Source organism: Phyllobates terribilis, unplaced genomic scaffold, assembly GCF_046119375.1.
Source record: "Phyllobates terribilis strain yellow unplaced genomic scaffold, ASM4611937v1 Scaffold_8__6_contigs__length_399053987, whole genome shotgun sequence".
Classification (NCBI taxonomy): Eukaryota; Metazoa; Chordata; class Amphibia; order Anura; family Dendrobatidae; genus Phyllobates; species Phyllobates terribilis.
Genome location: NW_027362768.1, coordinates 168,488,535 through 168,513,947, shown reverse-complemented (window position 1 = coordinate 168,513,947; position 25,413 = coordinate 168,488,535). Strand labels below are relative to the sequence as shown.

The window sequence follows — 25,413 nt, the reverse complement described above, 5'->3', positions numbered from 1 at the left end:
GGGTTCTGTAGGGGCCATTGTACTGTGTGTGGGGGGATCTGTGGGGCCATTATACTGTGTTGGGGGATTTGTTGGGCCATTATATTGTGTGGAGGGATCTGTGGGGGCATTATTCTGTGTGCAGGGATCTGTGAGGGCATTATACTGTGCGGGGGGATCTGTGGGGGCCATTATACTGTGTGGGGTGTTCCGTTGGGGCCATTATACTGTGTTGGGGGATTTGTGGGGGCCATTATATTGTGTGGAGGATCTGTGGGGGTATTATTCTGTGTGCAGGGATCTGTGGGGGCATTATACTGTGTGGGGGGATCTGTGGTGGCCATTATATTGTGTGGGAGATCTGTGGGGGCATTATACTGTGTGGAGGGATCTTTGGGGGCATTACACTGTGTGCAGGGATCTGTGGGGGCCATTATACTGTGTGGAGGGATCTTTGGGGCATTATACTGTGTGCAGGGATCTGTGGGGGCATTATACTGTGTGGGGGGCATTGAGGGCGTTATACTCTAGGGGTGTCAGTCTTTCTTGTCCTTCAGATTTGGGAAGTGAATATACAAGTTGTTCTGTGCTCGGTTACTGGCCAACAAGTAATGATAGGGACAGAACAGTCGCTCGCACGGGCCCCATCCCCGTACTGCCCTGGTTACACCCGGTGATTGATGCAGATTTTTTGGCAGCATGAAGCGCCCCAATAATCTGGCGAGAGAGCGCTTCCCTTATTGGTGATGTGATCGCTGCCATGTTTATTTGGGCTGATTATCTGCGCATCAAAATGCAGCAATGGCCCCGGTCGGCCATCTTAGTACACCCATTAGCCCCCGACAGACGCTCATACAGTCTGTAATACTATTATACCAGTGGTCAGGCTCATGTATGTTGTGCAGCTAAAAATTTAAGAAAATGTTTAATAAAAAGATGTAAAAAAAAAGCCCTCAAATAAAAAAAATGCTTTATTGTATTAAACAAGAACAAATCATCGGCCTGGAAATATACGGTGATGGCTCCAACAGCGCAGGGTGCAGCTCCCGCACAGCCATATAAGGTCACAGTCGCCATAGAAACCTCTCCTGACCCTTCTCGCCTCCAGTAGCCGTCAGCTCAGGCACATCTACAGCCATACGGCGGGGTCCTTAGTTGCTGTGGCAACGGCACACATCCGCTCAGGCGCCAAGAAGAATAGCCTGAGCGGGTCTTAACTGTTTCCATGGAAGCAGGATGCAAAACCACAGCAACCAACCCGGAAAATGGCGGCCACGGCGACGGGACAGCGAGAGAAAGCTCCGCGGGACGAGGTGTCGCTCAATGCCATCCACCGGGAAACAATCCGCAAGGAGAACCGCAGCCAGAGACTGGTCACCGAGTACAGCATCAACCCGCATCATAGGAGTAATGTATCCTGCTCTGTGTGCGGGCCAGGCGGCTCTGCCGCAGGGTCTGAACTGTTCCCAGCTCATCTGCCCCGTGCACAGAAAAGTTTTCTCAAAACGCAATCAGAGGTGAAACCTGCTGCAGAGATGGCGGCAGATCACAGCGTTGTCAGGACGCCCAGCATTTACATTTTCGCACCTTGGGTTTTTTTTTCCAAGAGACGTAACTTTTTTTTATTTTTCCACCATTGTTGTTTTATTTGTATGTTCATTGTCCGGTGATGACGACCCGATACTGCGATTCTCCCGGGCAGAGCGATCACGGCGATGCCAGACTGGGATCACTTATTATTGCATAACGTATAAAAAAAAAAAAAAAAGACGTTTTTTCTCTATCCCGCTTTCTGAGAGCCGTAACTTTTCCTTCTTCCGTCGATGCAGTAATGCGAGCACTTGTCTGTGTGTTCTGTGCCGAGCTGCGGCCTCTGTTGGTGACATTCTCAGGTGCTTACAAGGCTTCCATAATTTTTTTATTCCATTTTTTGTAGGAGACGCTGCCGCACAAAACGGCGGCGCCGGCGGCAGCAATACCCAATAGGATTTTTTTTTCTGCAATACCCAATAGGATTTTTTTTCTGGATTAGGAAAAGGGGATTAATTAAAATTTAGTTTTTATTGTTTTGAATATTTATTAAAACTTTTTATTACATCTCATTTTTTTAGTCACAACAAGGGGACTTGAACCTGCTATACTTTATTACTGTAATATGTCTCCTATGGGATGCAACCTGTGCATCGGCTTCATTGGAGCAGCAAGATGGCAGAACAGCGGCTTCCAGAAAGTCCCGGCTGTCATGGCAACCAATCAGCCCCTATGATCATACAGTGCTGAGGGCGATGGACGCCACTTAAAAGGACTCTGAAACTGTCAAAAAACAAGCAGATGGGAAGCTGTAAATGATTGGCCGCGCTATGATGCCCCTGGCACCTGTATCTGGTTTGAACAGTCATTCTGTGCTGACAGAGTCCCTTTAAGTGGTGAAACAGCAATCAGAGCCCTTAGACACTGATGGTATGCCCACTAGATGAGGGTCTCTCACTAAATTGAAGCGAGGGGATCCCCCAGTCCATCTGTTGAGGTAGCCACGCGTGTGCCCAACTATTTACATTCACTAATATGGAAATTAGAGACATCGGAGCAGGCAGCAACCACGATTTACGGCATATTCCATGCGCAGCCACCTCTCCGGCATCGACCCGGGCACCTCTGTGATCTGGATTTAAATTTCACCATTTTGATGAATGTGAATCAAATGCCCATAAAAAAAATCCTTTAGCCGCCATTCTAACCCCACTTTTATTTTATTTTCATAGTGCATGCAGTGACAGGGAAGCCAATGGCTTGGCATGAGAACCAGAACGAGACCGCCGATGGTGAGTATTACGAGCTGCTGGAATGCAGAAAGCACCAGCTTCTTCATAGATCGGGCTCCATAGGGCAGCAGGTAGCGCTGTGGGAGCAGGTTTGTCCCTCATCAGGGGTCACTGACCTTGCAGTTATTGAGCTCAGTCCCTATGTCACATCTTCATTGTACCCAGGGCAGGACAGACATTGATATTGATTTTACCCTGAAAATGCAATTTAGGGAATTGTGTGATGAAGTTTAAATACACTGGTGATAAGTGACTGTAGTCATCAGTTACAAGAAGAATGAGGTTAGGCTAGTCATTGCTTCTATTCACTGACAGCTATCAAATATCATTAATATTTTTGATAAATTGTTTTGTTTTTTTTTAACATATGGGCAGAAAACTTCCTGAATATAATTCATCACGCAGCTTTGGAACCGACCAAAAAGTATACGGAGCCACAAACCATGAGCCAAGAGATCGGCTGGATAACTCAACCTCTGGTGCGTGTCAGCTCAGTTACTGCCAGGAGGGAGGACAGAGGGTCAGACATTCATCTCTTTCTTCCCCCTACAGATCGACATTGACCGGACAGACAGGCGGCTGCATCATCATCGCCAGAAGACTGAGATCACGGCGTACATGGAGACAGCGTGGAAGCTTAAAGAACAGAGCGTCAATCTGCAGTGATGGTGGAGAAGGTCCTGCCAGACCGCAGGGTCTGAGAATACAGCCGCATTCACACTATCATTCCAGACGAATGAGCAGATTCCGATCTACAAAATGTAATTACTGCTGCAGCCCATGTCCTGTGTGTGAGAGGAGGACAGGCTGAGACTTATAGTTCCTCCACATGAACACTCACATCGGATAAAGCCATGAGTATAAATCCTCAAAGTTGTGTCTCCTACTTTTCCTGTAAAGTATCAGTCTGTACACTGTACATAGGTAAAAGTCTGCAGTGCCCCAGTCTGGGGAATACTGGTGGTCCCAGCGGTCAGACCCCAGTGATCAGTATATCCAATAGCTAGTTCAATTAGTGTAAATCTTAGGAAAGCCCTTTTAAGATTTAAAAAAAAAAAAAAGGAAGCACAAAGTCAGAATTAATCTGGTATGAGGGAGAACCAAACAATCTTGTGTGGTGGGTTAAGGTCTCCGAGGGCGACTCCAATCTTACATAGATAAGACATATTGCTAGGATACGTCATTACTAGCAGCTACTTCAGTCCACCTGACTGTGTGGGGAACTGCAGCCTGTCGGGGTCACTTAAAGTCCCCCCTTCACTTTCAGAATCCGTGGAATTCCTCAAGTGATCAGATTTCCTGCGATCCTTACCCCAACAATACTCCTCCAATTACTGAGAATGGGATCTCTAACATAGTAATGAGCAACACCTGCAGTATAAAGAATGGAGGAAGAAGAGCATCATCTTAAGCTTGCTCACAAAGCACCCAGCCCTCCTCACCAGTACCAGCGATATATAGACCAGCTCCAGTGTCGGCCGTCAGCCATTTGGGGCCCTTAGCGTTCCAGCCCAATTTACAGTAAAGTGCTGAAGCATCTGTAGATCCCACTTGTGTTATTTAATAGAATCATGAATCTTAATCTATAAAAACAGCATAACAGGAGCGGCCGGGGGCTGTACCCGCTGCCGCAAGAAAGTCTCTGAGAATATACAGCTCCACCAAGAGGAGATCGGCAGGATGTCAATGTCCTAAATCAGCACATCAGTCTCATCTTCCCTTATTCTTCATCTTCTGCCGAACCTTCTTACCAGGTCTCTTCTGCATGAACAGAAGAAAAAAAATCACGTTTATTATTGTGAAACTCTACAGGACATAATTTAACTCTTTATCAGATAGCATTATACATAATGGGGGAGAGCTTTTATTAGCCAACAAGGACCAAAACTACTGCTACAAATAAAGAAAAGTAGCTTTTATATCTGCGTGTAAATCAGAACAGTGCACACATAATGTATGTACACAGACTGCACCAGCAGAATAGTGAGTGCAGCTCTGGAGTATAATACAGGATGTAACTCAGGATCAGTAATGTAATGTATGTACACAGTGACTGCACCAGCAGAATAGTGAGTGCAGCTCTGGAGTATACTACAGGATGTAACTCAGGATCAGTACAGGATCAGTAATGTAGTGTATGTACACAGTGACTGCACCAGCACAATAGTGAGTGCAGCTCTGGAGTATAATACAGAATGTAACTCAGGATCAGTAATGTATGTACACAGTGACTGCACCAGCAGAATAGTGAGTGCAGCTCTGGAGTATAATACAGGATGTAACTCAGGATCACTGCAGGATAAGTAATGCAATGTATGTACACAGTAACTGCACCAGCAGAATAGTGAGTGCAGCTCTGGAGTATAATACATGATGTAACTCAGGATCAGTACAGGATCAGTAATGTATTGTATGTACACAGTGACTGCACCAGCAGAATAGTGAGTGCAGCTCTGGAGTATAATACAGGATGTAACTCAGGATCACTGCAGGATAAGTAATGCAATGTATGTACACAGTAACTGCACCAGCAGAATAGTGAGTGCAGCTCTGGAGTATAATACATGATGTAACTCAGGATCAGTACAGGATCAGTAATGTATTGTATGTACACAGTGACTGCACCAGCAGAATAGTGAGTGCAGCTCTGGAGTATAATACAGGATGTAACTCAGGATCAGTACAGGATAAGTAATGTATGTATGCATACAGTGACTGCACCAGCAGAATAGTGAGTGCTGCTCTGGAGTATAATACAGGATGTAACTCAGGATCAGAGCAGGATAAGTAATGCAATGTATGTACACAGTAACTGCACCAGCAGAATAGTGAGTGCAGCTCTGGAGTATAATACATGATGTAACTCAGGATCAGTACAGGATCAGTAATGTATTGTATGTACACAGTGACTGCACCAGCAGAATAGTGAGTGCAGCTCTGGAGTATAATACAGGATGTAACTCAGGATCAGTAATGTAATGTATGTATGCATACAGTGACTGCACCAGCAGAATAGTGAGTGCTGCTCTGGAGTATAATACAGGATGTAACTCAGGATCAGTAATGTATGTACACAGTAACTGCACCAGCAGAATAGTGAGTGCAGCTCTGGAGTATAATACAGGATGTAACTCAGGATCAGTACAGGATAAGTAATGTATGTATGCATACAGTGACTGCACCAGCAGAATAGTGAATGCAGCTCTGGAGTATAATACAGGATGTAACTCAGGATCAGTGCAGGATAAGTAATGCAATGTATGTACACAGTAACTGCACCAGCAGAATAGTGAGTGCAGCTCTGGAGTATAATACAGGATGTAACTCAGGATCAGTAATGTATGTACACAGTAACTGCACAAGCAGAATGGTGAGTGCTGCTCTGGAGTATAATACAGGATGTAACTCAGGATCAGTAATGTAATGTATGTATACAGTGACTGCACCAGCAGAATAGTGAGTGCAGCTCTGGAGTATAATACAGGATGTAACTCCGGATCAGTAATGTAATGTATGTACACAGTGACTGCACCAGCAAAATAGTGAGTGCAGCTCTGGCAGTATAATATAGTGTATGATATATCTATGGTGTCTGCTCGGTGGATGCAGGTTTCTTCTTTCTGTAAATATAAATAGTTCATAATTACAAAGCCTCATCTCCTTACATTTGCGTTCTTGCCTCCCTTCTTCCCGGGTCTTTTGGCGCCTCGTCCATGTGCTACCTTTGCTCGGAAACCAGACACATCATTAACACTTTCCTTTGTGTTCATCTTTGATCCTTTTTTCCTTCCTCCAAATCCAAATTTCTGGTCTTTGTATTTTCTCTTGGCATTGGGTCTTTGTGCAGGAGAAAAAAAAAAAAAGTTTAGCAGTTTGTGTAAAACTAAGATAATTCTATGTATTATGTGAATCTACAAGTTCCTAACAACAGGCAAAGTATATCTGGACCAGCACCTCTATTGATCTGTCGCCTGTGCCTCCATAGCGGCTATAAACCCAGAAATGCCAGCATGTAGCAGAGTTATTACAACCTGCAGACATTTCTGTGCAGTCTCGGGACACTCACCCTTTTTTACCCTTCTGTTGTACGCCATCAGATTTCTGTCGCTGCTGATCGCCCTCTAGAAAATCCAGCTTATCAGAAAGACCTTGAAAATTAAATAAAATTATGTCAAGGATCTAAAGCAATGAAGTACACAAATTACAAGTAGTGCCCACAACCTTTTTTTTTTTTTTTTTTTTTAAATAGACATTCTGGATACATTAATTTAAAAAAAAATTGTGCCTGCAGCCACCACTAGGGAGAGTTCTCTACATACAGATTTATACAGTCACCACTAGGAGTTCTCTACATACAGATTTACACAGTTACCACTAGGGGGAGCTCACTGCATACAGATGTATACAGCCACCACTAGAGGGAGCTCACTGCATACAGCTGTATACAGCCACCACTAGAGGGAGCTCACTGCATACAGATGTATACAGCCATCACTAGAGGGAGCTCACTGCATACAGATGTATACAGCCACCACTAGAGGGAGCTCACTGCATACAGCTGTATACAGCCACCACTAGAGGGAGCTCACTGCATACAGCTGTATACAGCCACCACTAGAGGGAGCTCACTGCATACAGATGTATACAGCCATCACTAGAGGGAGCTCACTGCATACAGATGTATACAGCCATCACTAGAGGGAGCTCACTGCATACAGATGTATACAGCCACCACTAGAGGGAGCTCACTGCATACAGCCACCACTAGAGGGAGCTCACTGCATACAGATGTATACAGCCATCACTAGAGGGAGCTCACTGCATACAGATGTATACAGCCATCACTAGAGGGAGCTCACTGCATACAGATGTATACAGCCACCACTAGAGGGAGCTCACTGCCTTCACATTTATACAGTAATCACTAGGGGGAGCTCACTAAACAGATCCACTAGACTTAAAGGAGAGTTTCCATCTCAGACATTTGACATATCCACAGGGACACAGTCTTGCGTTTCTAAAAATGAAGAGGTGGTGGTGCATACATGGCTCTCTCTCCATTTGCTTCACTGGGAGTTTCAAAAACAGAGCAATCTCCTTCCATATTTTCTTTTAGCAAAAGATAGGCTTTACTTTGGAAGATCGAGATGTCAATGGAGCCCATAGAAGTCTATGAATGTGATTGAGCAAAGCGCAATAAAAGGCTTCAGAGTGCACCTGAGCACTTGTGACTAACTCCACTTCTAAAAAAAGTTTCAAAAACTTACAACACCCATAAAAGTTGATAGATAGTGGCATGAACGCCCTGCTGCGAGATACAGGGCCCCATTCTGGAGATAAATTGAGGTCCCACCACTGGGACCTGCATCTGTCAGGCTCTTTCTGCACAGACTGTGTCCTCGCTGATTTTTACCTTTCTGATACTTCTTGATCTGATGCATCATGTTGGATTTCTCCTTCTGTCTCTTCTGTAAGACTTCAACTTGCACCTAAAGATGACAGCAGCCAACAAGAACAGTATGAGCAGCAGAACGTCAGGCGAGTGTGCACGGACACGAAAGCCTCCGTCACGGCAAGACACCTGCCGCACACGCTCACCTTCTTCCCATACTTCCTCAGAGCTCGCAGCTGCTTGGCTTTTTCAGATTTCTCCATCGAGATCTGTTTGGATTGAAGTTTCTTTCTGACCTAGAAAACCAAAGAAAAAAAAAAAAAAAAACTTAAGTGACAGATAACAGGGAGCAATAGAATGAATTCATCTGTTCTGCAATGAGGCCTCTCCTTCTCATACAAAAAGATTGAGATTTCTACAGGTTATGTCTGAAGCCACAGAATCACCGGCAGGGGTGGTCAGCGACAGCTCAGTACCGGCAGAGATCGGTGTCGGCCACAACAGGCAGGTATGTAGCAACTAACTGCCTGTTAGGACTTCAACCCACAGTAAATAAAATTAAACAGGTCTCCTTTAAATGTAAACATCACCTATTCCTTGTCATGAACACAGGACACTACAACATCCTCACCACCATGACGTTATTTCCAGAGATTTTTTTCTTTTCAGCAAACAAATCTCAGTAAATATAATCGTAAACCTCACGATTTTCAGTATTTCCAACTGCAATCAGTGATTTACTTCCAAAGTATCTGCCAGGTCACAGCTTGTTTTAAGGGAGCGCTGCGACACCTGCACAGCAATGAGCCAGGCACCGGTGTGCTCATCACGTGGCGGGTTCTCATCCTCAGGACATAAACTAGTAATTTGCCATTCACTTACAGCAAGAAGAAATATTGAAAATGATGAATAAGTGAACGCAAAATGTATAGGACGGTTGTGGAAGCTTCCATTATGGCGCGATTACAATTTATACACAAAATAAAAAATATTCTACTCAACTTCCAAACTGCAGGAATCTGCTCACACTGGAGGAGAGGATCCACTAACCTTCTGCATGTGTTGGTCAGTTTTGGCCATCTCTGCAAAATAATCTTCAGGACGTTTTGTAGAGACTTTCAGCTGTTGAAGACGAGGTAAAGCGAAGAGAACTGCAGCCTGAGCCTGGCGGTAACTGAAGGGAAAGGACAGAAATTATACAAAGACATTACAACAGAAGATGCACTCACTATGTACATACATTACATTACTGATCCTGAGTTACATCCTGCATTATACTCCAGAGCAGCACTCACTATTCTGCTGGTGCAGTCACTGTGTACATACATTACATTACTGATCCTGAGTTACATCCTGCATTATACTCCAGAGCTGCACTCACTATTCTGCTGGTGCAGTCACTATGTACATACATTACTGATCCCGAGTTACATCCTGCATTATACTCCAGAGCTGCACTCACTATTCTGCTGGTGCAGTCACTGTGTACATACATTACATTACTGATCCCGAGTTACATCCTGTATTATACTCCAGAGCAGCACTCACTATTCTGCTGGTGCAGTCGCTGTGTACATACATTATATTACTGATCCTGTACTGATCCTGAGTTACATCCTGTATTATACTCCAGAGCAGCACTCACTATTCTGCTGGTGCAGTCACTGTGTACATACATTACATTACTGATCCTGAGTTACATCCTGCATTATACTCCAGAGCTGCACTCACTATTCTGCTGGTGCAGTCACTATGTACATACATTACTGATCCCGAGTTACATCCTGCATTATACTCCAGAGCTGCACTCACTATTCTGCTGGTGCAGTCACTGTGTACATACATTACATTACTGATCCTGAGTTACATCCTGCATTATACTCCAGAGCTGCACTCACTATTCTTCTGGTGCAGTCACTGTGTACATACATTACATTACTGATCCTGAGTTACATCCTGCATTATACTCCAGAGCTGCACTCACTATTCTGCTGGTGCAGTCACTATGTACATACATTACTGATCCCGAGTTACATCCTGCATTATACTCCAGAGCTGCACTCACTATTCTGCTGGTGCAGTCACTGTGTACATACATTACATTACTGATCCCGAGTTACATCCTGTATTATACTCCAGAGCAGCACTCACTATTCTGCTGGTGCAGTCACTGTGTACATACATTACATGACTGATCCTGAGTTACATCCTGTATTATACTCCAGAGCTGCACTCACTATTCTTCTGGTGCAGTCACTGTGTACATACATTACATTACTGATCCTGAGTTACATCCTGCATTATACTCCAGAGCTGCACTCACTATTCTGCTGGTGCAGTCACTGTGTACATACATTACATTACTGATCCTGTACTGATCCTGAGTTACATCCTGTATTATACTTCAGAGCTGCACTCACTATTCTGCTGGTGCAGTCACTGTGTACATACATTACATTACTGATCCTGAGTTACATCCTGTATTATACTCCAGAGCTGCACTCACTATTCTGCTGGTGCAGTCACTGTTTACATACATTACATTACTGATCCTGATTTACATCCTGTATTGTACTCCAGAGCTGCACTTCAGGTGTAATCTCCCAGTGTTCCCCATGCCTTCCAGCGTCAGGTGATGTACATTGTTCACACCACTTATCTGACAATATATTTGCCCCCCCTGCAACGTTAGCCCTGTGCTATGTTGCTAGGGATTTTTCTGTATATCATCTTGCTGACTGTTTCAGCTGAATTGTGAATCTCTGCTCTGAAGCCCATCCCCGTCCAGACACATTACATTTCCCGTCATTGTCGGCATAGACACTTACAAGCTCATCTCTCTTTTGAAATCATCTTCTGCATCCTCGGTGTCTTGTGTCTCGTCCTTGCTCTGCAGTGTCGGGTCTGGTGCGGGGGCCGTAGTCACATCCAGACGCTCCACCCAGGAAAGGTTTTTCCTCAGGTCCTTCAGACTTTGCTTCAGGCCATTCTGAATCGGAAATAGGCATTATCACATGGACGGGATCAGAATAAACATTTGTCCCAACCTCTGAAAACTTTAGTGAAGGAAACAGAAGGCTCTGATATTTTACCAACACAAAAATGTAGTCACTTTACAAAAAGTTAAAGCTTGTGTTATACTCCAGAGCAGCAGTCACAACTCTGCAAGATTCAGAGCATCTCGTGATTGTTCAGTGTCTGCACAGAACAAACGCTGTCACACTACATTGTAAGTGTCTGTGCACCAGAAACTGTAGTCACCTGCATTACAGGAGCTTAGCCAGACTGCTAGGAAGAATCTGCTGACAATCACAGAAACTTTACAATGACTAGCAGAATAGTGAGTGCAGCTCTGGAGTATAATATAGGTGGTAACTCAGGATCAGTAATGTAATGTATGTACACAGTGACTGCACCAGCAGAATAGTGAGTGCAGCTCTGGAGTATAATACAGGATGTAACTCAGGATCAGTACAGGATCAGTAATGTAATGTATGTACACAGTGACTGCACCAGCAGAATAGTGAGTGCAGCTCTGGGTATAATACAGGATGTAACTCAGGATCAGTACAGGATCAGTAATGTAATGTATGTACACAGTGATTGCACCAGCAGAATAGTGAGTGCAGCTCTGGAGTACACTCCAGGATGTAACTCAGGATCAGTAATGTATGTACACAGTGACTCCACCAGCAGAATAGTGAGTGCAGCTCTGGAGAATAATACAGGATATAACTCCGGATCAGTACAGGATAAGTAATGTAATGTATGTACACAGTAACTGCACCAGCAGAATAGTGAGTGCAGCTCTGGAGTATAATACAGGATGTAACTAGGTATCTGCATTATGTGATATGCAACGAGTTACTTTGATTTTCATTTAGCTTTGACGTTAAGGAGCAGATGTTTATTTTAGCATTAGTTCTATACAGGTCATTACAGTAAATCGTCTTCAGTGCAGACGTCTCTAGTTGTGGATGGATTTGTACCCGCACTCACCACATCATTAGGCGGCTTCTTCCTTTCTTCCAGTACTAGATTTAATCCAGGTTTCAGCTTGCCCTGAAGGAAGGCTTCTTGCAGCTACAACAGGAATAGAGGAAAGTTACCACTTATGTAATAACACATTATAGATTTTCTATTTTTTATTTGATCAAGATTTTATTATTCAAAAGCTATTCCCATCATGTGATGACCTCTGGGGGTCTGCTCTGTGGACCCCCATGCCCTCTCAGTGATCCTGAGAATGTAAGTAACAGGCGGAGCTCTGGCCAGTCTCCCAGTAGGGAACACATTGTATAATCCTCCCCATCATCAACACTGGACCACGCACTTCTTTATCTGTCAGTTCTGAAGGGTCCAGGTCGGAGTCCATATCGGAGGCGCTGTCCTCATCGTGTTCCAACATGGCGGCTCCTCTCCTAAGAACAATCACAACAGATTCGGTCAAATTGTCGGTGAGATCTACAGCAATGGAAATCTGTGATGTTACAGTGCGAAAGTAAGTGACCCCCGCGCGACGGAGCCCACCCACATAATAATAATATTTATATAGCGCCAACATATTCCACAGCACTTAACAATTCAGAGGTTCATATACAACAGTCATAAGTAAATTAGCTAAAGATAATACAATAATTACAGCAAAAAAAATGACGACCCTGCTCGTAAGAGCTTACAATCTACAATGAGGTGGGGGTGACACAAAGTACAGGGGCTTATTTACAATGATGGTCCAGCCATCTTGAGGGGATGAGGGATAGATGAAGGCTGCATGAGCTCATCACCAGCCAGTATCTGTAGTGCTTTTTGGTTCGGTGGAGACTTATGTTTGGAGAAATAAGGGATGGGCTATAAGTATATTAAAGGAATTCGATTAGGGAACGTGATAAGCCGCCCTAAACAGGTGTGTTTTTAGGGAGCGCCTAAAACTGTAAGTTGTGGTTCATCCTAATTTCTTGGGGTAGAGCATTCCAAAGAATAGGTGCAGCTCGGGAGAAGTCTTGAAGCCGGGAGTGGGAGGTATGGACTAGTGCAGATGTTAGTCGAAAGTCGCTTGTGGAGCGTAGAGAACAGGTAGGCCGATACACAGAAATGAGGGAGGAGCCACACTGTGGAGAGCTTTGTGGGTGAAAACAAGCAATTTAAATTGGATCCTATAATTCAAGGGCAACCAGTGCAATGACTGGCACAGAGCGGAGGAGTCCGAGTAACGGTTAGCCAAATAGATGACTGTGGCTGCAGCATTGAGGATGGACTGGAGGGGGGAAAGTCGAGTGAGGGGGAGGCCAATTAATAGAGAGTTACAGTAGTCAAGGCGGGAGTGGATCAGGGCAACAGTGAGGGTTTTTGTTGTTTCCAAGGTGAGAAAGGGGCGGATTCTAGAGATGTTCTTCAGGTGCAAGCGACAAGAGATTGTATGTGGAAGGTGAAGGAGAGATTGGTGTCAAACACAACGCCCAGACATCGCGCCTGCTGGCTTGGCGTTCTTGTGGTGCCACACACGGAGAGGGAGATGTTAGATTTAGGGAGGTGAGTAGACAGCGGGAGCAGAAGTTGTTCAGTTTTGGAAAGGTTGAGTATCAGATAGAGAGCGAACATGATGTTAGAGACTGCGGCCAGACAGTCACTGGTGTTCTGTAGTACAGTGGGGGTAAGGTCAGGGGATGAGGTGTATAGTTGTGTGTCATCAGCATAAAGATGATACTGAAAACTAAATTTGCTGATGGTCTGTCCGATTGGGGCTGTGTAGAGAGAGAAGAGGGCCAAGGACTGAACCCTGAGGAACCCCAATAGTGAGAGAAAAAGGGGAAGAAGTGGAGCCAGCGAACGATACACTGAAAGAGCGGTCAGATAGGTAGGAGGAGAACCAGGAGAGAGCAGTGTCCTTTATGCCGATTGAGTGGAGCATAGAGGGTAGGAGATGGTTGTCAACGGTGTCAAAAGCTGCAGAGAGTCAAGAAGAATGAGCAGAGAGTAGTCACCATTAGTGAGTAGTGACGAATGAAGAAAGAGACTGGAGTAGATGTGAGGGGATGGAGTCAGTGGTGCATGTAGTGGGATGAGAAGAAGAGAGGAGCCTGGAGACTTCATCTTCTGTGACTGGGTCATATGTGGAGAGTGATCCAGAGGGGATGTGGGGAGGGATGGGAGTCACGGCACTTGGTGGCTGGGAGCTGATTTCCTGATGGATGGGGTCTATTTTCTCTGTGAAGTAGGAGGCCAAGTCCTGGGCACAAATGTCCATGATGGGGGCCTGCGCTTTAGGACTGAGGAAGGAGTGAAAGGTATCGAAGAGTTTTTGGGGTTAATGGATAGTGAGGAGATCAGGGTGGTGAAGTACGTCTGTTTGGCGAGGTGAAGGGCAGAGTTATGCTTTTAACATAAATTTATAGTGGATAAAGTTTTCTAGTGTGCGAGTTTTCCTCCATAGGCGTTCGGCACTTCTAGAGCAACGCTGGAGAAATCGGGTTTGCGGTATGAGCCAGGGCTGTTTTACTCTGTGCTTAGAGGTTCTGAGGGTGAGGGGCGCTACTTGGTCCAGCGTGCTTCTGAGTGTTATTGTAGTGATTTACAGCCAGATCAGGACAGGAAAAAGAGGAGATTGGGGACAGTGATGAGTGAAGGGAATCTGTAAGTGTATGAGGGTTAATGGCTTGTAGATTTCTGAATGTGTGATAGGTAGGAGTGTGCGGGGGCGGGCGAGGATTTGTGAGTGTGAAGGAGAGAATGTTATGATCATAGAGGGGAAGAGGGGAGTTATTTAGATGGGGGATTGAACTAAGCTGGACAAAGACCAGATCAAGGGTGTTTCCGTCTTTGTGTGTCTCAGATGTTGAAAGCTGTGAGAGGCCAAGTGGTTAAAGATAGAAGCTGGGATGCAGATGAGAAGGTGGGTCTGTTTATGGGGATGTACAAGTCTCCCAGGATAAGGGTTGGTAGATCTGAGGACATGAAGTGCGGCAGCCAGGCAGAAAAATGGTCAAGGAACTGGGTGGGTGAGCCTGGGGGACGATATACGACCGCTACTCTGAGGGAGAGGGGGTAGAAGAGCCTGATGGTGTGGACCTCAAAAGAAGGGAATGAGAGTGATGGAACTTGGGGGGGATGACCTGGAAGGTGCATTGTGGGGACAGGAGTATGCTGACCCCACCACCAAGTCTGTTTGCAGGTCTTGGAGAATGGGAAAAATGCAAGCCGCGATGAGAAATAGCGGCAGGGGAGACTGTCAGAATCCTGGATCCAGGTTTTAGTGAGGGCCAGCAGATTGAGAGAGTTGGTCAGAAAGTAATTGTGCAGGAAAGGAAGCTTGTTGCATACAGACCGTGGATTCCACAGTGCACAATTGAAGGAGTGAGATGAAGGAGTACAGCTGATGGTAATAAGGTTAGCAGTGTTTGGAGGTGAGGTTGGTGGAGGGTGGTCCGGGGTTAGGAGAGATATCCCCTGAAATGAGTAGTAGCAGTAAAAAGAGAAAGAGCAGATAGTTTTTGGATTTGTGACGTGGTTTCTTGCACAATACCTTTGGATAAGACAGTGAGATTTTTCAGGAAGTTCAGAAGAGCATGGGAACTGTACATGGGAGAGGGCAGGAGAGAGGGGCAGATGTGGATGAGTGGTGATAGGGGGGGGGGGGATCATCATGATCCTGAACATGTTACTCACCCCAGAAATACTGCACTGACTACGCCAATCCCAATGTGTTATCAGTCCAGCAACTACAACCACCATCAGACTAAGATAATGCACTGACGTACACTGGTGACAATATCATAGTAGGTGAGAAACTCAGCGTCTACGACTGTGCAACCAGGATATAACTCCCTGTTAAATGCCTCCCCAAATACACCAGGTCCTGCGCCCCCTGGACCTCCCCCTCATCAGTAACCAAATAAAACCAGTATTTCACCCTTCCACGGAAGCAGAACGCGCACACTGCACCCACTTGCAGCAGCAGTCCACACGTGGAGCCTCCCGGAAGTATTCTACCGTCTCACTTCCGCTGACGTCATCATTTCTACGACTGGAACTACAGGCGACCTGGAGACGCTGTGCCGGAACTACATATCCCGTCATCCTCCGCGGCCGCCCAGCGTTCTGTGCGGCGGAGCGTCCTGTTGCTATGGTGACTGGTGGTACACAGTGAGGGGAGCCGGGTAAGTGCCGTGTGTGCTCCTGCTGTATGTGATGATGTTATATCTCTATAGGGAAAGAGATGAGGGGGAGTTAAATATATGTACACATATACACACGTGAGTGTGGTGACGCCCGGCCATGACTGTGTGCAGACCCCACAGACAGTGGTGGCTGCGGCATCTAAGGTTGTGTTCACACAGAGATAAAAAAAATGACAGCAGAAACCGCTTCAGAAAACGCTCCCTTTTTAGGAAGTTGATCTATTGCTGAAGCAGTTTTGGATTCTGCCGTTGCCACATTCTTAGCACCTGACACTGCACTGACCGTACATAATACACTGGATTACAGCAATCTGACTATTATAATGATAGTTTTCTTCCCGGTTTTCTCATCTGCAGCTTCACCCTCCGCACTCCTCCAACATGTCTGTAATCGTGGCTCAGTCTCATTATATCTTTGGTCTCCGACCGAAAGTCGCCAATAACATCTGTTACTTCGATGAACAAAACGTGATCTTCCCGTCCGGAAACAACTGTATAAAGTATAACGTGGATCAGAAATGGCAGAAGTTCATTCCAGGTAAGGGCCCCTGGGGGCACAGAGTCGTCTGAACTCCGCCAAACAAGAAAGGGAAGCATTAGGGGGATATTTTAAGGGATTTTGTAACCTTTTAACCCTGCTATTCTGTTCGTATTTGCTATACACTTGTACTGTTTGGGTCAATATGACCCGGCCTATTAAAGTCTGTTCATTTTGACATTTAGCTACTGTAAGCGGAATATTTGAATACCAGTTGCATTATTTAACTGTATGTGAACATGGTTGGTCAAAAACAAATGGAAAAATAAAAAACAAAACTTCAGTTTTCTAAAGAAAATAAATCAAAGGGTTGTACAGGTCCACTTTTTGCTATATTCAGGCATTCTTACATTCTGCACAGAAATAACTCACTTGCACATTACATAAATATTTACTACGACTAGAACATGTCTTATTTGTTTTATCACATGAAAATGCTGCATCTTTTCCTTTTTAGTCTTTTTCCAGTGCTTTGTTGAGCTGCTGGATACGGTTTACTATGGCTACTGCTCCTTCACTTCGGGAATTTACGTTTCTTCCTAAAATAAATGGCATAACAAGTGACTTTCCTAAGTCTTCCAGAAAGAGTCTTCATTTATGCAGTTTATTGGCTTTCTAATCGGGGTTTATTTTGCACCATAAAAGAAATGCATTGTAGGCAAATACATCAACAACTGTAGGCCAACGATTGATTTTGCGTTTGCTTGTGTACGTAGCTGTTATGATCTGCAACATAAGGAAAGATAGGGAAAGCTGTCCCTACAGTAAGACTAAGCTGAATCCCTACGATGTAGCGGGCTGCCCTAGCAAACAGACCCGCCTTAGTCCTCGGCTAGTCTGAACGAAGACCTATAGCATAAGGGGAGGGATCCCTAAAAGAACTAAGGACTGGGACAAAAAATGAGACACCTCCTGAACAGAGAAGGTTGTTGCAGAACACAAAAAGACAAACTGACAAAAAGGTACTAGAGGTCCCAGAAGGACCAAGCGAACTTACAGAGAAAGGCACAGAAGCACCTAGCTAGCAAAACAGTCAAACACTGAAGTCCAGCACAGTCAAAAGGGCGGAGCTGGAATATAAAGGCAGATGGTCACTTGACCGCAAAACACAAGATGGAATAAACAAACAGGAAGGTTCTAACATTAGCTATTAGTTGATCTAGTGGATCAGCTGCCCCTTTGGTGGAATAATAATCTAATATCATCTGTGGCTTTTTGTCATCGCGACCACTTACTACTAAAAAGTTGTCACATTTTGTCCTCTTAGTCCATACGTCAAATCTGAAACAACACGCATACCCTGATTCTTTACAGGTTTTGTCTCCTTTTTTCCTGTATATACCTGCTGCTGTCACAAAGTGTCCATATCTTGATGCCGTACTTTGCTGGCTTACTCGGTATATATTGTGTGAACGGGCACCTACCTCGGAAGGCCACAAGTTGTTCATCCACAGTGACATTTTCACCAGTATTGTATAATTTTGGAAGAGTCTCTATCCACTTATCCCAAACTTCTCTAATAGCAGCTAGATATTAAAGAATTATCTGATGTTAGCAGAGGATCATTTTCCTGCCTGGGCAGAAGGCTGCAAGGTCCAAATTACATTTTTGCTTTTAGACTGAATTGCTTCCATCAGACTAGTTGTCTGGGTATCGCGCCTCATCAGATTCAACTTCAGAATCTGAGTTCTCTTAATCACTTTCCCCACCACTTATGTGGTCCTCATCTTTGGACACTTTCTCCACTTGGATATCTTTTTCAGGATCTGAGGCGTTGGCAAGCTTTTACAATTCAACTTCACTCAATGGACATATTCGCCACATTTTTATCCAACCATCCAAATAATGGACACTGACGACTTTCACAGGGTTAAATCAGCGCTGTGGAATAAAATAGTACTTTATAAATAAACAGCAATAATAATAAAATTGCAGCAAACGCTAACTAGTGTAGCAACAATAAGAGCCTATATGCTACAACAAAGCAGACCTTCACAGACCTGTACTCAAAGCCCATCCATCTACAGTAACTTCCAAATGTATCGACCGCACGGACCTGTAAGAACTGGAGAAATCGATAAACAATAGTAGATGCAATAGATAATCCACAATGATATTATAAACCGTTTATGTGACTGAAAATATTGCAGGAGATCTGTATAAAACACTATCGGGTCATATTGACCCGAACAGTACATATGTAACAATCATTATTTCATACAATAAAAAACAACACTCGTAACAACACCTATCCATAAACAAACTTGCCTACCTACGATTTGCAGATCCTCATAATAAATAATCTGCAGCTTCACAAACTTTTTTCAGGTCAAATAGACCCAAATAGTACATCAGGGTTAAAGGGGATGTCCAGAATTTAGGTAATGATAACCAGACCCATTGTTGCCTGACAGCTGGCAGCCCCCCAATCTCCCCATCAGAAGTACACAGTGTGCAGAGCTGGAGCACCACGGTTATATACACGGTGCAGTAACCGTTCTTGGGTCGTGCTGCTAAGTTTCTATTGAAGTGAATGCCTCTGAGATGCAGTACCTGGGAATGGCCACTATGCAGTGTATGGAGCTGTGGTGCTCCAGCTCTGTACGTTGTGTACTTCTGTCTGTAAACAGGTGGTCCCGGGTGTCAGACCCCCACCAATCTTATAGTAAAAACCTGTCCTAAGGACAACCCCTTTAATCAGTTACAGCAGCCTTTACTGGGTTTTATTCTCCATCCTGCACAGACGTCTTATGCCAACCTGCAGCGGGGGTCGTCTGTCCAATGAACCTTTCATCCCATTCATTTTACCCTTTGATCTCAGAAGTCAAGAGAGACTAAGATGCAATTAAAGGGGACTCCCATCTTTAATCAGATCACGGGGACTCACACTGTTGTCATAGAGACACAGCTTATAATGTATTATCACATAGAATTATACTAATATTTCATCAGTTTAAATAAAGATATTAGTTATTTAGTGTAAAATACACTTTTTATCCATGAGGGACATGTACTGTAGAAGTATCACCCTCCTTCCTACTGCATGTATGAGAGCAATCAGCGTGACCCTGGTGCTAGTTCGCCCTCCCGTGGCTACTAGGGTTGGTGCCCAGCACCCATCAGGGAATGGTGCGGGGACGCCTTCACCCTATTGTGGTTTATGGAGTTACCCTTTCGGTTAATTTTCCCTCCACTAGAAGTGTATGTAAGACATTCTCGTCTTCTTGTCTTCAGGCTCAGAGAAGAGTCAGGGCATGCAAGCGTTAGCGATCAGCCCCAATCGCCGTTACCTCGCGATGTCCGAGAAGACCCCCGACAAGGCCACCATCACCATCTATGATTTAGCGACCATGCCATTTAAGAAGCGCAAAGTCCTGAGCGTCACCGACTTTACCGCGCACGAGTTTGTCAACATGGCATTCTCACCAGACTCCAAGTACCTGGTGGCTCTGTCGGGTTCTCCCGAGTGGCAAATCATCCTATGGATGTGGGAGAAACAGAAAGTGATGGCGACCGTGAGGGCGGACAGTCAGAATAGCCCCATTTACCAGGTACAGTTTCCAATTGTCTGACTCAGTTTCATTGTCCATTTCTCCTGCAGCCCGATGCTCCAGTTTATTATGATCACATTGTATGAGGTCCTCTCTGTATTGGGTTCACAAGACCTATAGTGGAGTTGGAGAGCTGATTATTTTCTCTTAATATTGTAGGTGAGCTTCAACCCCCATGACAATTCCCAGATCTGCGTCACGGGACACGGGGTCTTCAAAATCTTCCGCTACATAGATGGGAATTTGAAACAAAACTTTCAAAAAGTGGACGCTCATAACTTCCTGAGCCACGCGTGGCTGTCCGAAGACCGAGTCATCTGTGGAACGGACACCGGGAAACTCTGTCTGTGGGAGTCTGGAGAGCTGCGGTGGGAGCAGAACATTGGGGGGAGAGCCAACATACAACAGCAGCATCCCGAAAAACGGCAAGCGTCTGCTGATGAGGGGCGGTAAGATTAAGCAGTCCCATTACTGAGGCTTCTAACCTTTATGGGGTGTAACCAGAGCTAGACCTGCTGCAGGAAATGTTATGGAATAAAACACACAGAATACTCACCGCCTAATTCACCACCTCATTGCCTATGCTGTTGATGCCTGTATAGCCGTGTGACCACTGCCGCAAACTGAGCTCTGAGGGTAGTGATTGGCTGCAGTGGTCACATGAATAATCGGCAAAGAAACTCTCAGCATGACATCTATTACATACCTTGATGGTTACCGTAGTTGAAGAGAAGGGCTACGTAAAGGGATACTTCATCCAAAGACTGCTGGATATGCCATAAAGGTCTAATAAGTGTTATTGAAACAGCAGGGCTTCAATTCATCAGGACTGGAGTGACAGACAGAGCGCTGCAGTAAGGTGTCCACCTCTTCTGCTTTCAGCTGCTGTGCGGCACCGCAAAATATGTTCTCCAGCCATTATCTATTGTACATTTCTATCGTAACTAAGCCACTTTTGTAGCATAAATTATAATGAGTTTGTCGGCTGCGTTTGGTCACACACCTTTGTACACTTTTCAAAAAGTTTACTGAGCTGGCAGCGAGTGGCGTACCAACTCCAAAGTTGCAAAAACTTCCAATTGTGCAAACATTTTGCGACATTTCAAACAGTTTTACACCAGAATTCTATTGAAAACTATCTGATGAATTGGGGCCAAAAAGTTCAGTGGATTGAGCCACACGTAGGTGGCCGCTCTCCTTGGCATCTCCTGATGGCAGCCCTCGGTGGGTATATACTATGACATTTGGCTTCAGGCTCTGATCTTAAGCACAATAGTTTTATATATTTTTTTTTATGTTATTATGTTCTATGATCTGTTTTCTATTGATGAGAGGTTAAAGGAATTTTACAATAACTGATTATATATTCGACTTTCCGTTCTTCTGCAGCATCCTCTCTGCTTTTGGCAGCAGCACGTCATCCCCATTACACATCTACTCCATTTTGCCCTATTCTAAGGGATTCCTGTGCTCCGGCGGCCCCGGCACCGTCTGCATGTTTGAGAAAGTGGAAGATCGCGAATTATATAAGAGAGGACGAAACATTAGGGTGAGCCTGGAGTAGCTGACACCAGTATGGAAGATGCTGTCCGGTGACCAATATGGCAGCCGGAGTGACTTATATTATACATTTTACAATATTATCTTTCCCCGGCAGATCCCACAGGATAAGAATAACAATGATCCGGGTCTTTCTGAGCAGCAGGAGATTCTGTGCATGTGTCTGAGCCCGTCCGAGGAGACGGTTACCGTCAGTACAGATAGGAGCCAGCTCTGCAGCATCGCTCTATCCTCTGCGGACATCACTAAGGTAAGGCGAGGCTGTGCAGCCTCATTACTCTGCAGTGAATACACAGTAGGTCCCCATAGTGGTCCTCCTCTGTAAAGATGAAGACTGTCACTGACTTTGAAGGTGCGTTGGGCCTATTTGTATAAGATGCATCCGGTCATGAAGAATTCCTGACATGCGCAATGTTGTGATGGGGAACAATCAGTGTCGAAATCATCATCTACATCAATGTCTAATCCGAGCTACCAGCAATCAAGTGAAGAAGGATGTAGATATTGATGGATGTACAGTACAGACCAAAAGTTTGAACACACCTTCTCATTTAAAGATTTTTCTGTATTTTCATGACTATGAAAATTGTACATTCACACTGAAGGCATCAAAACTATGAATTAACACTTCTGGAATTATATAATTAACAAAAAAGTGTGAAACAACTGAAAATATGTCTTATATTCTAGGTTCTTCAAAGTAGCCACCTTTTGCTTTGATGACTGCTTTGCACACTCTTGGCATTCTCTTGATGAGCTTCAAGAGGTAGTCACCGGAAATGGTCTTCCCACAATCTTGAAGGAGTTCCCAGAGATGCTTAACACTTGTTGGCCCTTTTGCCTTCACTCTGTGGTCCAGCTCACCCCAAACCATCTCGATTGGGTTCAGATCTGGTGACTGTGGAGGCCAGGTCATCTGGCGTAGCACCCCATCACTCTCCTTCTTGGTCAAATAGCCCTTACACAGCCTGGAGGTGTGTTTGGGGTCATTGTCCTCTTGAAAAATAAATGATGGTCCAGCTAGACGCAAACCGGATGCAAGATGCTGTGGCGCTGCAAGATGCTGAGGTAGCCATGCTGGTTCAGTATGCCTTCAATTTGAATAAATCCCAAACAGTGTCACCAGCAAAGCACCCCCACACCATCACACCTCCTCCTCCATGCTTCATGGTGGGAACCAGGCATGTAGAGTCCATCTGTTCACCTTTTCTGCGTCGCACAAAGACACGGTGGTTGGAACCAAAGATCTCAAATTAGGACTCATCAGACCAAAGCACAGATTTCCACTGGTCTAATGTCCATTCCTTTGTGTTCTTTAGCACAAACAAGTCTCTTCTGCATGTTGCCTGTCCTTAGCAGTGGTTTCCTAGCAGCTATTTTACCATGAAGACCTGCTACACAAAGTCTCCTCTTAACAGTTGTTGTAGAGATGTGTCTGCTGCTAGAACTCTGTGTGGCATTGACCTGGTCTCTAATCTGAGCTGCTGTTAACCTGCGATTTCTGAGGCTGGTGACTCGGATAAACTTATCCTCAGAAGCAGAGGTGACTCTTGGTCTTCCTTTCCTGGGGCGGTCCTCATGTGAGCCAGTTTCTTTGTAGCACTTGATGGTTTTTGCAACTGCACTTGGGGACACTTTCAAAGTTTTCCAATTTTTCGCACTGACTGACCGTCATTTCTTAAAGTAATGATGGCCACTCGTTTTTCTTTACTTAGCTGCTTTTTTCTTGCCATAATACAAATTCTAACAGTCTATTCAGTAGGACTATCAGCTGTGTATCCACCAGACTTCTGCACAACACAACTGATGGTCCCAACCCCATTTATAAGGCAAGAAATCCCACTTATTAAACCTGACAGGGCACACCTGTGAAGTGAAAACCATTTCCGGTGACTACCTCTTGAAGCTCATCAAGAGAATGCCAAGAGTGTGCAAAGCAGTCATCAAAGCAAAAGGTGGCTACTTTGAAGAACCTAGAATATAAGACATATTTTCAGTTGATTCACACTTTTTTGTTAAGTATATAATTCCTCATGTGTTAATTCATAGTTTTGATGCCTTCAGTGTGAATGTACAATTTTCATAGTCATGAAAATACAGAAAAATCTTTAAATGAGAAGGCGTGTCCAAACTTTTGGTCTGTACTGTATATTATATAATATCCACCAGACAACAGTCCGTTATTGTGCTGATCTTATCCTCGGTGATTTCTCTCTGATCACCTTCTTGCTATTCACTTGCAGGGTGAAGACGTTCACTTCGAATACCTGACCGAGCCCTGGCATTCCTCCGCCATCACAGGCCTGAGCGTCTGTATCCGCAAACCTCTGATCGCCACCTGCTCACTGGACCACTCTGTCCGCATCTGGAACTACGAGAGCAAGTACTGTCACCCTATATCTACCCCCCTCCATGGTTTCTGCGTGCACCCCTTCTGTAACAGAAATCTGTTTCTACACCTTTCTCATTACCTACCAACTTACCAAATTTTGTATCGATCTACATAAACAGTTCAGTCACTTTGTAGACACTTTATTTATGTTGTCTTGTGGTTGGGTTACAGCCTGTATTACAACTCAGAGGTGTACTCAAAGTGACTCCACCAGCAGAATAGTGAGTGCAGCTCTGGAGTATAATACAGGATGTAACTCAGGATCAGTAATGTAATGTATGTACACAGTGACTGCACCAGCAGAATAGTGAGTGCAGCTCTAGAGTATAATACAGGATGTAACTCAGGATCAGTACAGGATTAGTAATGTAATGTATGTACACAGTGACTGCACCAGCAGAATAGTGAGTGCAGCTCTGGGGTATAATACAGGATGTAACTCAGGATCAGTACAGGATCAGTAATGTAATGTATGTACACAGTGACTACACCAGCAGAATAGTGAGTACAGCTCTGGAGTATAATACAGGATATAACTCAGGATCAGTACAGGATCAGTAATGTAATGTATGTACACAGTGACTGCGCCAGCAGAATAGTGAGTGCAGCTCTGGAGTATAATACAGGATATAACTCAGGATCAGTACAGGATCAGTAATGTAATGTATGTACACAGTGACTGCACCAGCAGAATAGTGAGTGCAGCTCTGGAGTATAATACAGGATATAACTCAGGATCAGTACAGGATCAGTAATGTATGTACACAGTGACTGCACCAGCAGAATAGGGAGTGCAGCTCTGGAGTATAATACGGGATGTAACTCAGGATCAGTACAGGATCAGTAATGTATGTACACAGTGACTGCACCAGCAGAATAGTGAGTGCAGCTCTAGAGTATAATACAGGATGTAACTCAGGATCAGTACAGGATTAGTAATGTAATGTATGTACACAGTGACTGCACCAGCAGAACAGTGAGTGCAGCTCTGGGGTATAATAC

General features: G+C 44.7%; 3 protein-coding genes across 5 annotated transcripts in view; 2 read left to right on the top strand and 1 right to left on the bottom strand.

The window, feature by feature from the left end:
* The first annotated feature begins 1,133 nt into the window (after positions 1-1,133).
* On the top strand, positions 1,134-3,674 carry CFAP144 (cilia and flagella associated protein 144). The gene is made up of 4 exons (XM_073643694.1): positions 1,134-1,386; positions 2,742-2,801; positions 3,177-3,280; positions 3,354-3,674. Exons 1-4 carry the CDS (start codon positions 1,245-1,247, stop codon positions 3,465-3,467), a joined length of 420 nt encoding a protein of 139 aa, XP_073499795.1. The 5' UTR covers positions 1,134-1,244; the 3' UTR covers positions 3,468-3,674.
* Positions 3,675-4,342: 668 nt separating this feature from the next.
* Positions 4,343-16,284, bottom strand: EBNA1BP2 (EBNA1 binding protein 2). Of its 3 annotated transcripts, none has more exons than XM_073643691.1 (10): positions 16,139-16,284; positions 12,527-12,614; positions 12,193-12,276; positions 11,022-11,182; positions 9,244-9,367; positions 8,400-8,489; positions 8,215-8,290; positions 6,868-6,949; positions 6,467-6,638; positions 4,343-4,562 (listed from the first exon to the last, which is right to left on the bottom strand). In XM_073643691.1, exons 1-10 carry the CDS (start codon positions 16,267-16,269, stop codon positions 4,512-4,514), a joined length of 1,059 nt encoding a protein of 352 aa, XP_073499792.1. In that variant the 5' UTR covers positions 16,270-16,284; the 3' UTR covers positions 4,343-4,511. The 3 variants fall into 3 exon arrangements, with proteins under 3 accessions (XP_073499792.1, XP_073499793.1, XP_073499794.1); XM_073643692.1 differs by having other exon boundaries at positions 16,103-16,212; XM_073643693.1 differs by lacking the exon at positions 16,139-16,284 and adding an exon at positions 15,859-16,028.
* CFAP57 (cilia and flagella associated protein 57) overlaps positions 16,219-25,413 on the top strand; it is a 155,495-nt gene continuing 146,300 nt past the window's right edge. The window contains exons 1-7 of the mRNA XM_073643690.1: positions 16,219-16,349; positions 16,728-16,908; positions 20,143-20,459; positions 20,619-20,908; positions 21,849-22,008; positions 22,117-22,269; positions 24,263-24,402. Of these exons, the coding sequence (XP_073499791.1) occupies positions 16,752-16,908; positions 20,143-20,459; positions 20,619-20,908; positions 21,849-22,008; positions 22,117-22,269; positions 24,263-24,402 (1,217 nt within the window). The 5' untranslated portion in view covers positions 16,219-16,349; positions 16,728-16,751. The remainder of the gene's footprint in view (positions 16,350-16,727; positions 16,909-20,142; positions 20,460-20,618; positions 20,909-21,848; positions 22,009-22,116; positions 22,270-24,262; positions 24,403-25,413) is intronic.

What these genes read in the sequence shown, in the direction of transcription:
- CFAP144 (XM_073643694.1), top strand. Translation starts at nt 1,245, where the DNA reads ATGGCGGCCACGGCGACGGGACAGCGAGAGAAAGCTCCGCGGGACGAG. An exon ending in CATCAACCCGCATCATAGGA is followed by an intron (nt 1,387 to 2,741) that starts GTAATGTATCCT and finishes TTATTTTCATAG; the next exon opens with TGCATGCAGTGACAGGGAAG. An exon ending in CCAGAACGAGACCGCCGATG is followed by an intron (nt 2,802 to 3,176) that starts GTGAGTATTACG and finishes ACATATGGGCAG; the next exon opens with AAAACTTCCTGAATATAATT.
- EBNA1BP2 (XM_073643691.1), bottom strand. Translation starts at nt 16,269, where the DNA reads ATGACGGGATATGTAGTTCCGGCACAGCGTCTCCAGGTCGCCTGTAGT. An exon ending in CAGAACTGACAGATAAAGAA is followed by an intron (nt 12,277 to 12,526) that starts GTGCGTGGTCCA and finishes TTCCTGTTGTAG; the next exon opens with CTGCAAGAAGCCTTCCTTCA. An exon ending in GATCAAGAAGTATCAGAAAG is followed by an intron (nt 6,950 to 8,214) that starts GTAAAAATCAGC and finishes TTAATTTTCAAG; the next exon opens with GTCTTTCTGATAAGCTGGAT.